General features: G+C 52.1%; 1 protein-coding gene across 1 annotated transcript in view; it reads right to left on the bottom strand.

Moving 5' to 3' along the window:
- The window catches only part of Adcy5 (adenylate cyclase 5), a 145,557-nt gene that overhangs the window by 27,020 nt on the left and 100,243 nt on the right, over positions 1 to 18,294 (bottom strand). The window contains exons 4-7 of the mRNA XM_052158428.1: positions 5,878 to 5,989; positions 4,335 to 4,462; positions 2,386 to 2,544; positions 1,054 to 1,195 (exon numbers count right to left, since the gene is read on the bottom strand). Of these exons, the coding sequence (XP_052014388.1) occupies positions 1,054 to 1,195; positions 2,386 to 2,544; positions 4,335 to 4,462; positions 5,878 to 5,989 (541 nt within the window). The remainder of the gene's footprint in view (positions 1 to 1,053; positions 1,196 to 2,385; positions 2,545 to 4,334; positions 4,463 to 5,877; positions 5,990 to 18,294) is intronic.

Below are 18,294 nucleotides of genomic sequence, written 5' to 3' on the forward strand. Positions count from 1 at the left end.
GGCCTCCTGCTCCCTGTCTCCGGCTGGCCGGATGGATGGATGGATGGATGGATGGATGGACGCTGTCCTCTCTGCCCTGCCTCTCCTTAGAAACTGGCTGCCTCCATCCAGGCCTCTCTGGACTGCCTCACACAGAGCTGTTTGCTTTCACACTAACTCCTTAAGCAACAGGGAGCTTTTCTCTATCAAAGGCCCAGCCACCAGATAAACGCAGTGGGAGGGCACAGCAGGGTGTTCGAATGTAGGGAGAAACAGAAAATGCCCCGTTTGCCTTAAAAATTAAGAACTCAAAACACAACACTATTAAAAATAGAACTGAGGCCTGCTAATAATTTAGTTTTATCCTTTGGCAGATGTGGGCCGAGACAAAGAGGAAAGAAGAAAGAAGAAAGAAGACAGAGAGTGAAAAGGTAGCCAGTTTCAAGGACAGAGCCGTAGGGGGCCAGCTAGAGGGCTCAGCCTGGAAAGGGGCTTGCTGCCAAGCCTGACTGACAACTGGAGTTCAGCCCTCGGGTGCTAGATGGTGAAAGGGGAGACCAGACCCCTCCCCTCCGAGTTGTCCTCTGACCTTCACACACATGCCATGTCATGCACACTCTCACAAACATACACACACACAAAATGTACAGAAAGCAAATGTGTGTGTGTGTTGCAATTTTTTAAAAGCAAACAGACATATGTAGGTGCAAGCAGAGGCAGATATCAACAAATACATCCACCAGAGGGAGTGAGAAAAAAACAAGGAGTGAGAATTGACAGCTGACTAGAGAAGAGGGGAGGAGAGAAAAGACAACCACCTAGTCAGAGGCAGAGGAGAGACTCCTCAGACGCTCACCTCCATCCTGCTCGCTGACCTGAGGCCTACTGTGAGTTGTTTTTCAGCTGAAGTGGAATGAAAATATTCCCTCTCTCCATCAGCTTCGAAAGGCCTCACTCATGCTCAGTCCCTTTCTGAGAGACAGGAGGCAGCACTGGGTAGGAGAGGAGAGCAGGCCAAGAAACGGTTCCCATCTGAAGGACTGGGGCTCCCTGCCCTGGGGCCTGCCCACCTACCCGCTTCTGCGTACAGCGCAGGATGAGGAAGGTCTCGATGCTGTGCTCCTTGAGGTAGGCATTGCGCTCCCCACCACAGCCTGGCTCCACCTCATAGTCCCCATTCAGGTAGTTGAGTGTGGCCTTGGTGATGTGGATGCGTCTACAGTGGGGGAAGGGCAGAGAGCGGGAGCTGAGAACCAAAGCCCCGCCCTGATGTCATTCAAACCTCGAGGCCCAGCTCTGGCTCTAAGGGCAGCCCACCTTACATGTGATCGACATGACACTCCCAAGTCATGTCCTGTGCTCACCCACAGACCCTCTCACGCCTCACTTAGCATGACTGAGCCTGTGGCAGCCTACCTAAGGAACACGCTTCTGATCTTACAAGCCTCATCCTTTCTTTTTTTAACAACTGATTTATTTATGTGTAGTGTTCTACCTGCATGTACACCTACCGGCCAGAAGAGGGCACCAGATCACATTATAGAAGGTTGTGAGCCACTGTGCGGTTGCTGGGAGTTAAACTCAGGACCTTTGGAAGAACAGCCAGTGCTTTTAACCTCGGAACCATGTCTCCAGCCTCACAAACCTCAGAAGCCAGCAACAGTTCCTGCCACTACAAACTGGAGTCTGAATCCCTAGCCTGACATCCAGGTCTCTCCTAGCCATTGGCTGCTTGTCCTGGCTTCCCTTAAAAAACTATCTGAGCTACTTCTGTCCCCTGTCTCTTCCCACATCTGTGTCCTCCCCACGTCACCCCTGCCCACTGCCCACTTGGCCTGACCTTTCTGTCCAGGCATCCGCCCCAGCTGGCGCCTTCAGAGCCCTGAAGGTCTTTCTCCTCGGAAACAGCTTCTTCTCTACCACAGTTCACAAGCCAAGTTTATCACATGGGATCTGGTCAAAGGCTTGGACGGTTGAGACAATATTCTCTACAGCTCGTACATAAAGTGTGGTGATTTGCACTTTCCTGCTTGCCTTCCTTCCTTCCTTCCTTCCTTCCTTCCTTCCTTCCTTCCTTCCTTCCTTCCTTCCTTCCTTCCTTCCTTCCTTCCTTCCTTCCTTCCTGCAGTGCTGGGGGGTTGAATCCAGGATCTTATGCATACTAGGCAAGCATTCTATGGTTAAGCTACATTCACAGCAACCCCCCATTCCCTCCTTGTGTGTGTGTGTGCATGTACACACACACACACACACACACACACACACACACACACGGAATCTCTAATCCCATCTATCCCAGTGTGCCTGCTCCTCCTCCAGTCCCACATCATGACAGCCTCTCCTGGGTGAGAACGAGTCGGAAGAGAGCGCTGGCTCTCTGCTGGCACCTCCCCAGCCCCCACTTACCCCGCCTTGCCACCAGCTTCCATGTGGTTGGCCAGAGTGACATCATTAGACCACACGTCGAATTGCCACTTTCGGAGACCAAGGACACCGCAGTGTACTCTCCCGCTGTGAATTCCCACACGCATGTTCACGTTCACCCCTGTCACCTCCCGGACCAACCTGGGAATGGAGCAGGGGTAAGGCTGGGAGAGGGTCAGGGGCTAGGCATACAGAGCAGGGGTGAGGCTGGAAGGGGGGGCTGGGGTGAAAGGGGAGTTGGGAGGCGCAGGGGTCAAAGATGCATTTCTCTCCGAGCCGTCCTAAACAAGAGTCTAAACGGTCAACCTGAAGGGGCCTGGCAGCAGCCTTTTGCTTGCATGTTCAGGTTAACCAGGGAAGTGCAGTTTCTGTCTTGGCCACAAGGTGGCAGGGTGCTGCACACTAAAACCAAGCGCGTCCCCTCCCATCCCCCATCCCTATCGGCGCAGTAACCTCCATTACCACTGCCACTGTCAATCTGACTGCTCAGAGAACTGTAACTGTAGTGCTGTCCTGAGCCCATGGGGGAGATGTAGCCACCCCAAATCCCAGTCATACAATGCTCTGGAGGCAAGGTAGACTGGGCAAGGTAGAGCGGATGCTTTTCCTGGATGCTGATTGACTGGGTAGTGGCTCTTCTTTGAGAGAAGGGTCGTTATGGTTTCATGGTGGGGGTAGGGGTGGGGGTGGGGGTGGCTGTAGGAGGACATAGGAGGTGAATCTGGGAAAGTGCAGAGAACTCAGGTTTGAAGTACAGGACATCATGGTATATAAGAGTCCCGGTAGCCATGGTGAGCCCTTTATATCTCCTATGCCGAGGTAGCAGAGGAGGAAGACTGCTCCACCTGTACTGGGGTGCGAGGTGTGCTTAGGGTCTGCAGGAGTTGGGGAAGGGTCAATACAGAGTTTGTACTTTTTAGAACCCAGCCTTCCCTGACTCAGGAAGCTGTGAGACTGGCAAGTCAAACTTGGTCCAGTGGGCAGGCTCACCCCAACTGGGCTAGCTCCTAACCCCACCTGTCAGGCCACCTGCCCTCCACAGCAGAAAAGACTCTTGTCCTGGGATCAACTCCCATCCTCACTGGAGCAGTCCCTTCTGGGCGGAGGTGCCTGAGGACACTCCCTTGAGGGTAATAACCGCTCCTGTTCCGTGCTCCTGAGCTCCCTGCTGCTTTTCAATCCCCTCAGTGGGAGCTGCTGCTCTCTGCAGGGCTGAGTCTCTTACCTTGTGTGTCCAGTTGACACACAAGGCTCTCAGAACAGCCAGGCCTTCCCACCCAGCGCTGGCCGCACCTCAGGGCATGACTGTGTAGCCCAGTCATGCGGGCCTCACCACCTTCCTGGCCGGCCACTCTGACCCCTGACCTTACATGTTTTACTTCAGACTATTTCTAAAGTACAAAGTAACTGGATACTTCCCCTGATCCAGAGCCCTGGCTGGTAACGTCAGTTAGGTTGTGCATACTTTTCAGTACTGAAGGGCTCCCTCCATGGCCAGGAACAGCCAAGCCTAGCCCAGGCTCTTTCTGCTGTTGCTCACAGGAAGGATACAGCCTCTGCCACTGGGTCCCTAGAGAGCTCCTTAGCTCAGAAGAGCCTTACTCTCGCACCTAGGAAGTAGAGCTAGTGTTTGCACACCAGGAATGGTGCCTGAGAAGCAGTGAGGTTTTAGAGGACAGGCCCCTGGCTCAGGTGTAGACCCTCCTGCCAGCTCTCCTGCACTGTGAGCCCTCCTTCCTCATGCCTTCTTCGGGAAAGCTGCCCACCAGGGAAAGAAAAGATCCCCAAGCAGAGATGAAAGGTGAGGTACAGAATTGTCCCGCAGCCTAGTGGGGGGCCCCGGGTGCACCCCACTCCTTCCTTCCCTCCATCAATCACTACCGATGGTGGGCTGGTTCCCTGGGGGGTGAAGCCCAGAGGCAGGCACTTACGAGATGGCCTCGATCATGTCCATTCCCATCTCCACGCAGCAGTGGGCGTGGTCGGCCCTGGCTTCCGGCAGCCCGGAGACACAGTAGTAACAATCCCCGAGGATCTTAATCCGTAAACAGTGATTCTCCTGGAAAGCAAATTAGTTTAAAAAACCCAAACTAGTGGGAAAGAGAGTGGGAGGGAAAGCAATGAGAAAGAGGGAGTCGCTCATCTTGGAGTAAAGCTAGCTGCCTTCTAGAAAAGTGGGCAGAGCTGTGTCCTGGCAGGGACTGGGCACAGCCAGCCTATGGGAGAGGTGGGACAGGGAGATGACTGGGAGGGGGCATTGCATCCTTTTCTCCTCTCCCCTCCCCTCCCTTTTCCTCTCCCCTCCCCTCCCCTTTCTTCCCTTCTCCCCCTCCCCTCCACTCCCCTTCTCCCCTCTTCTTTTTCTTTGGGCAAACATCTCAGGTCCCACTCCTTACCCCAGACACAGACCCCTGACTCTTGTAATTCTATCAACAGTTTTGATCCTTCTTATAAAAAGAGACTGAAGCAGGCAGGATGAGCGTGAGCCAAAAACCCACATGACCCTCAGCCTGCCTGAGATGTTTATCAAAGGGAATGCTCAGCAGGCTGTGCCAGCAAACACACAAGAGTGCCAAGAAGCCGCCACAGCGTGGCACCTGCTGCCGCCACTGCTTTAAGGCAGGTACCACGGGGGCAGGGAGGTAGGTGGTCAACACCAACACCTAACTGGAAGCAAGATGGCCGACCATTCTTATCAGTTACAGCTGATGCCTGAATCTGACTCCGTGCTACTCCATGAAGCTGGGACAGTGGGAGACAGGCGCCGGTGAGGTCCACCCAACAGATGGCAGCCATGCCCCCATCTCCCTTGTTCAACATCGGCGATGGGAAACTACCATCTAACACCCTCGGAGGCTCCGGAAAGCCTCTGATCGCAGTAGTCACTTGTCCACGTTCTGTCTATAAACAGGGTGCCAATGGACAGACACTGTAGAAGGTGGCTACTTACATGACAGGACCCCACAAACCCTCAGTCTGCACGAGAACGAGTGAAAACAGAGAGAGACCTATTGAATGAGTGTCTCGGGTGCCACTCCCTGCTATGAGGAGACCATTTTTGTCCAAGTGCTGGTGAACCCTCTTTCTGGAAGCCTCTAGGGACAGCACCCAGCTGCGTACAGGCCAGGTGGGGATTCAGATCACATCCCTTCAGCCAACCTCATCAGGGATGCAGATGTGCAGCCCAGACGGGCCCCAGGTAAACAGAGTTCACTGCAGGGTTGGGCGCTATGCCCTGCAGGCAGGCATGAAGATAGACCTGCACATTCCCTCACAGCCAGGGATGACGTCTCCAGCTGTGTCGTCAGAGATGGCGTGGGTCATGAAGACACACTGTGAAGCCTGACTGATTTCTCTGCCCAACAGCAGCCTCCACTAAGCAGAGTAAAACCTGGATTACCGTCCTCAACCTCAGGGCCCTCCCCGGACAGCCCGGTCCAGACCACCCTCTGGTTGGCACTCATGGAGACTCACCGCAGCCAACTTGTCAAAGCGGGCGAAGAGCTCATTGAGGGTCATGACCAGTTCTTGGGCAGTGCACTGGGATGCCAGGCTGGTGAAGCCCTCGATGTCGGCAAACAGGATGCTGGGAGTCAGGAAAAAGAAGAGTTGCTATAGGCTGGGGGTGTCTGTGCCCACCATATCCATACTGCAAGGGTGTTAGGAACCGGGCCTTGCAGAGATGGTCAGCCTGTGAGGGTGGGGCCCTTGTGAATGGAGCAGTGGCTGCTGAGAAGGCAGAAGAGGAGAGCTTGCCTCCTGGCTCTGCTGCCATGAGACTGTGAGAACGGACTGGAAGAAGGCCCTCCTCAGAGCTCAGCCATGTTGGCACCGTGGCCTCAGGCTTCCAGCCTCCAGAAACAGGAGAGTTGTTTGTCACTCACTCACTCCACCCTGTGTGGTACCTGTCACAGAAGCCTGGGCAGAAAGAGGAAGACAGGCCTCTGTGAGGGAGTAAAGTGAGGGATGTATCACGGACCTTGGGAGATCCTCCAGGTTCGCAACCCTACACACACACACACACACACACACACACATACACTTGTAGTAGTTAGGCTTTCTATTGCTGTGCCAAAACACCAGGACCAAAAGCAACGTGGGGATGACATTTCTTCTTACATGCCATACTCTGTCACGGAGTGTGAGAACTCAGGGCAGGAACCTGAGGTGGGAACTGAAGTAGAGGCCACAAAAGGATGCTGCTTACCGGCTTGCTGTCCAAGGCGTCCTCGCCTTGCTTACCTGACAGCTACAGCCGGACACCTACTCAGGGGTGGCACCAACCACCCATGATGGGCCAGCCCCTCCCACAGGAAATGTTAATTAAGGAAATGCCCCGCACACTCGCCTAAGGGCCAATCTCATGGAGACATTTTTCTCTTCCCAGATATGTATAGGTTGTGTTAACAAAAACCAACCAGGAAAGGACCCCAAATGGCTGTGGTTAGGGCCAAAGGCCCAGGCCTCTCCTACTCCCCGGGAAGCCCTGGTCCTGTCCTGCTGAGCGGCACTGTGTTCTTACTGCCAGGCAGATGAATGGGAGGCGGACAGTGTGGACTTTCTGAGAGTCATCCCCACATCCACAGTGATGGCGCAGGCCTGCCCCTACCCACAGGGGCTCTGGGTAGGAGGGGCTTTTATACATTGCTCTGGGAAGTGTGGGCCAGAACAGAGCCCACCACACCTCACAGACCTTTCACTTCCCAGTCTTAAGCGGACCTCAAGCTTGACATCCCAGGGGGTCTTTAGAAGGGACAGACTGAGAGGGGGACAGGGAAGGACAGAGGTAGACCCCCGCCCCTCCCATTACCTGGAAGTCCCCAGGTTCTAGCCACACCAACCAGGGGTGCCCTCCAGCCACACCACCCAGGGGCGGCCTCCAGCCTCACGGCCCAGGGGTGCCTCCAGCCTCACCGCCCGGGGGTGTCCTCCAGCCTCACTGCCCAGGGGCAGCCTCCAGCCTCACCGCCCGGGGGCAGCCTCCAGCCTCACTGCCCAGGGGTGTCCTCCAGCCTCACCACTCAGCTGTGGCTCCTGTGCTCATTCTTGCTTGCTCCTGTCCTTTAGTTTGAAAATCTCTCTTTTCTTCAAAACCAGCCACACAAGGGAAGGTCTGGAGGCCACAGTGTGCAAGGGCCCCTACATGTTTGCTTTCTTAAGAGGGATATGAAGATGTTCTCTCATAGACTGATATGCATCTGTAGAAAAGCTCTGAGCCGCATCATCTCACTCAGCCCCCTAGAGCCTAGTAGCTCCCACAGCAGGACCTGGGCCTCAGAGGAGAGGTAGAGACCACGGAGTAGACCGTAGTAGCCTACAGCAGACCCTCCCTCCAAGTTTGCGCTCTCCCCAACACACCTTCCTGAGGCGCCAACACCCGCAGACTTAAAAATTAAGAATGCATAGCTAAATATATTTTGTAATTCTATTCCAAATGTCTACTGGTATGTTGAGCATGCCCTTTATTTACTTATTTATAATTAAAATGTTTACTTGTATGTGAGAATACGTATGTGTTTATATGCATGAGTTCACATACATGCACACATGGGTGGGGCGGTCATGTGACGGGAATCTTCCTCGGTCATTCTTCATGTTATCTTTGAGGCAGGGCTTCTCACGGAACTCGGAGCTTGCCCATTTGCCAGACTGGCGGGCCGACCAGCCCAAGGATCCTCTTGGCTCCAGCTTTTGATTGCAGGTGTAGATTGTTTTGTCCAGATTTTTGCAGGGGAATTGGGGATCCAAACTCAGGCCCCATTCTTGAACAGGCTTCATGACAGAGCCACCCCTCCAGCCCATCTTTTTATTTACCAAGCATGGATGCTGTGACTATTAGTGGGGGTATGAAGTTATGCTACATATGTAGGGTGGAATGATCAGTCGCAGGCAGAGGACCAGACCTACATCACCTGGAGGAGTCGTTACTTCATCCTCCGACTGAACCAACCCGTACCGTTAAATAGAACACGTCTTTCGTTGTGATGCTATCTGTGGCCTTTCTGGTACTCCCAGGGCTAAGTCGAGTCCCAGAGACAGTGAACAGCTTACCTTAGTGCGTACTTCTTACACACAGACTAGCCAAGTGAGAGTCTCCCTCCCCTTACAGACTCCGATTACCTACGGACAGCTAAGGGGCATCCTGGGATAACTCCCACACTCCAGTGGTCCCCAGAATTATCCAAACTGGCCAATCAAGAACTTTTTCACCCCACATCACTTTCCTTCCCAAGGAAGCACAATAAAGGCTCTGGCCTGCATTTTCCTTTCCTCCCCACAATAAATATTTCACTTATTATTTTGTTGCCATATTTATTAATGTAACTAACCTAATATATATTTTTAAAAAACAGTATTCTAAATACATTGAAGCTGTGGGTACTTTCCTAGCACCTGAGGCCCTGGATTCTAGCCCCAGCAGCACAAAGTAAAATAATATAATATATTAATATATCCCTTTACACTCCTACATATATTCATTCCAGACTCACAGCTACCCTATAAAATTAAAGCACAGAATTATTGCCTCACCAGCCCAAGGCCACACAGGCAAGCCCAGTCCAAAGAGTGTACCTGTTGTGTGGTCTATGAGCCCCAGCCACTCAGAGGATAACAGCATCCTGTTGTGTCCTGGCAAGGACTCTAGGGACATTTCTGACAGCGCTCACAAACCCACAGAGCAAACTATCAGGGCACATGGTGGCAGGCCGGGCTGCCAGGAAAGGAAGGCATCATCCTGGGGTTTGAGCCAGGCTATTCCAGAGACAGAGCCTGGGAGCCTGGGAGCCTGGGAGCCTGGGAGCAGCCACCAGCGTTTGTCTGGACTCCTCAGCCTCCCAGTTCCAACCTAGGCCAGCAGTAGTGACTGCAGAATAATGGTCAGAGGGACGGAGGGAGAGGGATAGGACAGGCCACAGACAGAGAGGATAAGGAGAAGGTGTGTGCATCAGACGGCTGCCCTGAGGGCTGTCTTGTTTGTGGATGAGGATGAATGGGATTGTGGGGGTCTCACAAACTCTGGTGCTCTTCCTGCCTGTAGATGGGTTCACTGCCTAGAGGGAGGCTGCCTGGACACACTGGGAAACAGGAAACTGCCTCCTCCTCCTCCTTTCCTCACTGTTGCTCAGCTGGGGAGGAGAAAGGCTCCTCAATCACTGGTTCCATTCTTATTCTGGACTTTTTATTTCTCCTAGGAAATCAAAACCAATAGCAACTGGGGTCAAGATCGATTGGACATAATCCGAGGAAGCAGGGAGCCCCTCTGCCTTGCTATCATCTGGTTCGCCCAGGCACCACGCTCCCTGGCGGGTCCCCCTGGGACTACGCCTCTGAGACGCTAGAGTAGGAGGGAAGGCCCCCTTGCTCTGCAGAAGCAGGACTACCATGAGGCCCGGTGACCCCAGAAGGAAGAGAATGAGGAAGAGGCTAGCTCCAGAAACGCCGAGGCAAAGGTGTGTGACCTTAAGGCGTCTTCAACTGAGCCACGCACAGGGGACAGGCCTCTGCCACCCTGCCACCCTGCCGGCTGTGTGAGCTCCTTTCTCCATCACTTCTCTCACAGTCTCTGGGCTGGTGTCCCCTTGGGATGCCATGGGAACTTTCCTGTGGAGAGACCTCAGAGCGCCAGCCCTGGGGATTCCAAGTTAATCCATCAGGGGCGAGGCTCTTCTGCGGTGATTGTTTTATTGTTGTTCTATTGTATTTGACGCTTCTCAGGTGGTTCCAATATGCAGCTAGAAACAAGAACTGCTGCACTGGCTTAAATAGCACCTTCTCCACCAGGTCCCACCACCCTGAGTTAGACATGTCACCCCTCACTTAGATGCACTGCCCTTGTCCCCCACATCTATCTCCATTTCCCTTTAACGATTCAATACACAGTCGTTCCCTCCTAGCCACTCTTTTTGCCTTCCACCAGTTAGTTGCCTACAGTCAACTGTAGTCTGAAAGCATCCCATGTAAACTCTAGAAATAAACACGTTGGGGGAGGGGTTCCAAACACTATGCCTTTCTGCATAATCGGAGAAAATCTTGTTCCTTTCCATTCAGTCCCAACTGGGCGTGAGTCATCTCTTTTGTCTAGCAACGTAGCCACACTGTGTGTGCTGCCTGCGCAGCAGTAACCTAGCGGTTGTCTCAGCTATCGGATCCACTGCTGTGACTGTCACAGTGCCGTGCTCAGGAAGCCGTAGTTCACTTTACAATGGCTCCAAAGCTCAAGAATAGAGTGGGATGCTGGCAGTGCCAAAGAGAAGCTGTCCATGTTCCTTTTGATTAAGTGAAACGTTAAAGTTTATTGTACTTTAGCAGGGGACAGGGAGAACACTTCCTAGGCGGGTTCGAGACCATCTGTAGGACAGTCCCCCTCCACTGGGAGTCTGGGAAAGCAGGCTCCGTGTATCGGGGGACCACTGTCCCTAACACTGTGGCTGTTACTTATTCTGCTATTCCCTACCTCTTACTAGAATGTGAGCTCTTTGAGGAAAAGATTCTCACCATACTCACTGCTAAACCCCAGTCCCTAAAGACTTTGCAGCTGAAGGACTGACTGAGCACAGGCTCTGTCTGCTCTGCCCTCCGCTTGACCCCCCCCCCCCACGCCCAAAGCTGGGCAATAACTCCTACATCACAGGTGCCCATAGTCATTTAGAGGCCCGCCATTACAAAGTTGCAGAACTGCCAGAGATGCATGCTCCTGTAGTTCTGGGACCGGAAGTCTGAAGTCAAGGCGCTGGTCGGGCCAGCGTCTCTCTCTCTCTCTCTCTCTCTCACTCACTCACACACACACACAGACACACACACACTCACACTCACACACACACACCGAGACTTGTGCTTCCTCTGAGGTGGCTGTCAATCTTTGACATTCCAAAGTCAGAGGCTGCACTGTTCAGATCTTTTCCTTCAGTGTGTGTTGTCATGCATGCTTCCCTCCTCTCATAACAACACAGTCATATTTCTATGACAAGTATGAGCTAGCCTTAACCTATGGGCTCTGTGACGCTCCTATCACACAGCCTCTTACCTGTGGGGGTCTGTTCCAAATCCCTTAATGCACACCTGCAGTCATGGATAATACAGAGCCTTTGCGTTATCATACACACAGGCACATGTGATAAAGTGTAACTTACAACTTAGACATAGCAAGACATTAATGATAAAAATAACCTAAATTGTAGAAAGCAACATTTTAGGTATGGAGGGCACATTCACAAGTACTGGGGGGTCGACACTTCAGTTTCTCTTCTAGGGAGACACAGTTCAGGCCATAGCAACGCCTGATGTTGATTTATTGAAAGGAAGAGAATGCTCGTGACTCAAGAGCATGCAAGGGAGCACACCTGAGCCCTCTCTCTGCCTCCTGGGAGCACAGCATGCCACCTCAGAGAGGAGCCCATGACACTTGGGGTCTGTTACCAGCAGCCCTCACACAGAATCATCGAGGAGACAGTGTGATTATCACCAGGGAGGCTTAGAAACCTGAGCTCTCTCCAGCTGCGGGGTGTCTTCTCTGAGGCTCCCTCAGAGAGGAAGACGGGTCACCCACAGCCACCCCAGAAGCCATGCCAAGCAGGCTCCAACCTGGGTTGGGAGAATCTCACACAAGGTCTCCGAGGTCCCATCTCTCATCCCCCAAACCCTCTCTGGCCAGTCTGTGGAAACCGCTACTTACATACACATCCACCCTTTGAGAGACAAAGCCTATTCGCCGTGTGTGTGTGTGTGTGTGTGTGTGTGTGTGTGTGTATGTGTATATATAGGTATACATATATATATATATACATATATGTGTATATATATTTGCGTGTGGGGGGAGGAATTTGCTTTATGGCTGTCGCCTGTGGAGGTTCCTGTGCTCCATAGGGTCTCCCTCAACACAGACTATCTGCTCTGGGGCCTGAGTCTCCTGGCCATATCACTAAAAATTCTAAAGCCACTTTACAGCCCAGCACCAGGCCCAAACAAGCAGAAAGATGTTAGCTCACACATTAGCTCATTTGAGAGTTCCTCTTGGTCACACTAGTGGGTCCTTAGAGTTGTTAGACACTGGGACTGGGCCCGCATGGGGAGCATTTCCCTAATGAGCTATCTCTATCATTAGCTAGCTAGCCTGCCCTCTACAGGTGTGAGGAAAGTCATCAGTTACCACCACAGGCCCGCACAGCCCTGATCGGTCCACAGGCATCTCCTTGTGCTTGTCTCCTCTCACTGCCGAGAGACCTATGACTTAAGAGTTGTCAACATCTGTCCCACAGACAAGATGTTGTGGGACATCATCTACACACAAGGCCATACCCTGAAGCACCACTGGGCATCTAGGACTGGGTGGACTGGCAGGGCTAACAACTGTGCCCTGCTAACCTGCCCAGTCAAGACAGCAGTGTTATAAAATCTCAGCTCACCTCTTAAGATGCTGACAGCACTGAATCTAGAAGCGCCGTGGGGTGTTCCCACTATGTCTAGGCAGAAAGCCTCAGTGTCTAGGCCTGTGCAGGATGCCATTTCTTTGTGTCCAACAGAGCTGTCCCCTGCCACACCCGCACTCGATCTTTTCCAAATCACCCAGCCTGGAGAGACACTTGGGTTCGTGGCCTTGTCAGGTGAAGGGGAGCAATGATTCGTTCATACCCATTGGAGGCAGCGGAGCTGGTGTCAGCCAGAACTACCTGAGGCCCAGGTTGGACAGGAAAGGGAAGATGACCAAGGGCAGGACACTGTCACGTACAATGCCATCAAGCGGAGAATCTACCCCATATGGCCACAGCCTCTCCACCCTGGCAGGGGCAGGGACGTTCAGTAAGTGAAGAGAGTCCAGGAGAAGTCAGAGTACCTCAGATCATGGCATATCCTGCAACCCACTTTGCTAGCTAGGCCTGGGGCCCCCTGCAGATTCCAGGCCACCCCGCACCTACATCCCATGCAAACAAGAGAGCCCAATGGAATCTGTGGACACTCTTCCAGGGATATGACAGGCTCAGGGAAATGCCTCTTAGAGGAGAAGCCCACAGAGGAGGCTGAACCAAGACCCAGCATCCATCAACCAGATCTGTGTGAACTGCTTTTCTTCTCTACCCCGCCTACGTTCTCCAATTACACTACAAAACACAATCCTTTATATAATAAAATGTTTGTGTTTGGAAGGCTGAGAGAAAATCACCCTTTTTTTCTCATAGAACCTGATTCTTACCCACTTCTCTTCACCATGTCTTCCTTGACTTTGCTCACTCAATAATGCCCATGTCTGAGTTCTTAGTACAATTTAACCCACAGCTCACACCTATTTGAACTTGTCTCAGAAACATAACTGGGCATGCTTGGCCACCAGGGCCTCTCTCTGCTCTGTCTCCTCCGCTTTCCTGGCTTGCCAGAGCCTTGATTTTTAGAGCCCAGGGCTAAGACCTTGCTGATTGCTGGCTCTGTTTTCTGCCCGTCTTCATACTGTGTCCCAACACAAATGGGGGCCATTAGTGAACCCCATGTGAGGAGAGGCCAAAGCCCTCAAGCAGGTGCTGTCAGGAAGGCTGGAGTGGGGAAACCTGTGAGGGACCCCCCACCCCCAAATCATACCAGTTTACCATATGAACCAGCAGCCTCACTTCTGGGCATACACCCAGATCGAATTGAAAGCAGAGGTGTGAACACTAACTGTACACACACACACACACACACACGCAGCAGCAGCAGCAGCAGCAGCAACAGCAACAGCAACAGCAGCACTTAAACCTGTAAAGGGTGGAAACGGCCCAGGGGGCATCAGATGAAGAAAGGACAGGCAGAATTCCATCTGCAAAGAGAATATTTCTTGGTCTGGACAACGAAGAAAATCTTGACAAAAGCCTCAACCTGGTTGGACCCTGAGAGCCTGGCTGCTCCGGGTGAGCTGAGCCAGTCATCAAAAGCACACATTCTGTCTGATTCTACTTATATGAGATATCTAGAATTATCAGACTGATAAGGACAGAAAGAAAAAAGGTGGTTTCCAGAGCAGAGGTTGGGGGCACGGGGATGTGGTTAACAGCCACACAGGTTCAGTCTGGGAACTATGGCTCTGGATATCGGGTGGCTGTCAACACTAATGCCACTTGTCCTCATGAGGACAGATGTTAATAAATGTGATAGATCGTATGCTAGGCTTATGTTTTAAAAAGATTTATCATTCATTATCTGTGTACATATCTGCGTGTGGTTTGTACATGAACACGCCATTGTCCACAGAGGCCAGAAGAGACTGTTGGATTCCCTGGAGCTGAATTACAGGATGTTGGGAGCTGCCAGATGGGGGTGCTGGGTACCAAACTCCAGATTTCTATAGGCGCAGCAAGCTCTAGACACGGGAGCCATCTCTCTGGCCCCTTATGCTATACACATCTTAACACAACAGAACTGGCTGGGTTGTCAGGGCACTGTTCCCATAGTCATCTGCTCAGCTCTTATGATCCCTTGGGGACTGGACATACCCTAATAGTGCTCCTTTCATAGCAGCACCTGGAACATAGTAGGTTCTCAGTATATATTTCCAAGGCAAAGATCATTCACAATCATAATTGATAAGGGATGGAGTTGGACACACTTCTAGCATCAGGTTTGAGATGCCCACAGTTCACATGCCACACGGCTGAGGATGGGAGTGGACGTGGCACTTTCCGCACTCTCCCCCTAGAAGGCACACACTACCCGTGGGTATCTGAGCATCTCAGACACGGTCTGTGATCATTATAATTCAGAACCACACCACACGGTGGCTGAGCCAGACGCTAGAGCAACCTGGGGAATGCAGCCATGTCCTTGAAGAAGACAGGAGAGAAGATAACCTTCAAGAGGAGAAGGGATTGGAAAGAGAGGAACTGGAGGAAGGAGGCAGGGAGGCCTCACCACAGCCCTGAAGTGCAGGGAGAGGCTATATTACCTCATTGCAGCCCAGCCTTGGCAGCCCCGCTACTGGACTCCTGCCGAAACCGCAGGGTCTGTGGCTACCAAGGAAGGAGTCACTGAGGCTCAGATTCAGCCCCACGTGAAACTCCATAAACATGGGGAGGTAAGGATGGGAATTGAAGCAAAGGCAAGCTATCTCAGAAGGAATATACTTCCTAGGAAGGGTCCACATGCCTTAGAGGCAGAGGCCTTCCATCGCTTCCTACAAGGAAGAGCCTGGAATGGTCCTAGATCATTCTATTACCTAATACCTTTAAAACCTAAGGAACTCCAGTATGAGTGAGAGGAGTCAAGGGGTGGGGTCACCCTCATGCAGAAGGACCACCATGGAATTCAGGAGTCCCTGGCACTCCTCGCCCCCTGACCTTTGGAGTGGTGGATTACCACCTGATCTTAAAGCTAGCCTGGCAGTCTCCACAGCCATCAGAATAAATAGATTACTAGGTAGGATGGGGCTTTCCGGGCATGTAACTTTATTTTTTTAAGATATGTGTGTGTGTGTGTGTGTGTGTGTGTGTGTACACGTATGAAAGAGTACACTGTAGCTGTACTCACCAGAAGAGGGCAACAGATCCCATTACAGATGGTTGTGAGCCACCATGTGGTTGCTGGGAATTGAACTCAGGACCTCTGGAAGAGCAGTCAGTGCTCTTAACCACTGAGCCATCTCTCCAACCTGGCATGTAACTTTAAAGGTCTCCATTTGGTACTGTGGTGGTTTGAATAAAAAGCAGGCCCCATTGGCCCATAGGGAGTGGCACTATTAGGAGGTGTGGCCTTGCTGGAGGAAGTGTGTCACTGGGGGTGGGGGGGCCTTGAGGTTTCAGATGCTCAAGCCAGGCCAGCTGTCTCAGTCTCTTCCTGCTGCCTTCCAATCAGGATGCAGAATTCTCAGCTACCTCTCCAGCACCTGTCTGCCTGTGTGCTGCCATGTTTCCCACCCTGTTGATAATCAACTGAACCTCTGAACCCATAAGCCAACCCCAATGAAATGTCCCCTTAAAAGAGCTGCCTTGGCCATAGCCGCTATTCACAGCAATAGAAGCCCTAACTAAGACAGGGACCTTACTTCAAGTCACTACCAGAGACAGCATGCAACTTAACTTCAAGTCTCTCCACATACGGCATGTACCTTCAAGAGCCTCCAGGGATGGTGTCCCTTAGCTCCAAGCCATGCTCCCTGTCTCTAGTGCACCCTGGAGTGCAGCTCATGACTCCACAGTTGAGGGCAGAGAGAGGTAACACATACATTAAACAGATGAATGAACACACACGTCCACCCCTAGGTTACACATGAGAAACAAGGCTCCAGTCAGGTGACTCACACACAGTCCCACAGCCAACGGACAGGGCTGGCACGTGTACCATTCCACTCTGTGCAGACACTCCACAATGTGGCCTCCTGGTAAGAGTGACCCAGGGTGTCTGCCTCTTCCTATTTTGTACCGTCTTCCTCTAGCCCAGTGGTTCTTGACCTGTGGGTCACGGCCCCTATGGCGATCAAATGACCCTTTCACGGGGGTCACCTAAGACCACTGGAGAACACAGACATTTACATTTCTATTGATAACAGCAGTAAAAATGCAGTCATGAAGTAGCAACAGAAATCATTTTATGGTTGGGGGAGGCACCACAACATGAGGAACTGCATTAAAGGGTCCTAGCATTACAAAGGTTGGGAACCACCGGTTCACAACCCTCTGAGGCCTGATGTCCAGGCAGGAAGAGAAACCCTACCTGAGCTGCCAGCCACAGGGGCTGACACAGCCCATCTGTTAACACTCAGAAGAGAAGAGAGGCATCTGGGATCTCATGCCACAGCCAGTGGTAGGCCAGGACCGAAGCCGTCTAAGCCCCTCGGTCAGTTCCTGTTGGTACCCCGGGAGCCATATGTTATGAGGTTGATTTACTTTCTTTGTGGCCCTTGCTCTTGGTTGTGGCAGAGAGCCGCATGTCATCACCCTCTCTAGATATTACACTTCCACAGAGGATTGAAGAAGGTGACTCATCACCCTTTCCTTCTCCAGCTAAGAACCCCAGGCCTTTCTCTGATTATAGGCAGAATAACAATCCACGAAAAAAAAAAACATAACAGCAACAATCATCACCGCTCCTGACTGCTGAGAACAGGAACTGCTAAGTGCTGTCTCCCCATTGTTCCACAGACTCATAAGCCGCAGTCAGCAGACACTGTTACTACTCCATGTGCAGCAGATGAGGAAACGGAGGTTCAGAGTGGCTCAGTGTCTTGTTCAAGCAGTTCATACATGAGATTTTTACCCCAGGACCGGGACCTCGCCTCTGTACTCGGTGGTTTCTCCCTGAGCTTGGCCCCCATGTGTTCTGATGTCTACCATTACTACCCAATCTGAACTTCCACTCCAAATCTGGGGCTAGAGTGGACACGTGCCTCTCCCGAAGGCTGCATCCAGGCTAGAACCCAAGGAGGCTAGGATCCATCCAGGCTAGGAGCCCAGCAGGAGGGTTGTATGACCGTGGAACCCTGACCTCTGGTGTGTGCCGTAGAGTATCCCTCCCTGGAGTTTCAAGCTTGGGTTCCCTTGAGCTCCACTATGTCTTCTTTTCTCTCCTCCCATCTCTTTGCTGATTGCTGCCACCGATCTGGCTTATCCTAGATAGAAACATCCACTGTGACAGGGGCCTGATGTGATACTGAGATAGCCCTGTGACTTTTCTTAATGACACAAGTCACTGCAGGGTCTTCTTAAGGGTACCTGATGCATGGGCCATCCCTTGAGATTATCACTGTGAACTGAGAAAATGGGGTACCCCCTTGAGCAAACCTCTTTGCTGTGGGGCTGGGACTATGGGCCTCTGCTATGTTTCTCAGAGCAGGATTCTCCCCCTCCCCTGGATTATCTGTGTAGACATCAATGGAAGCTACTGGAAGCTCTGCTGAGCTCAAAGCAGCTAAAAGGAAGTATCTTTGTCCCCTGC

This window comes from Apodemus sylvaticus, chromosome 15 (genome assembly GCF_947179515.1).
Source record: "Apodemus sylvaticus chromosome 15, mApoSyl1.1, whole genome shotgun sequence".
NCBI lineage: Eukaryota > Metazoa > Chordata > Mammalia > Rodentia > Muridae > Apodemus > Apodemus sylvaticus.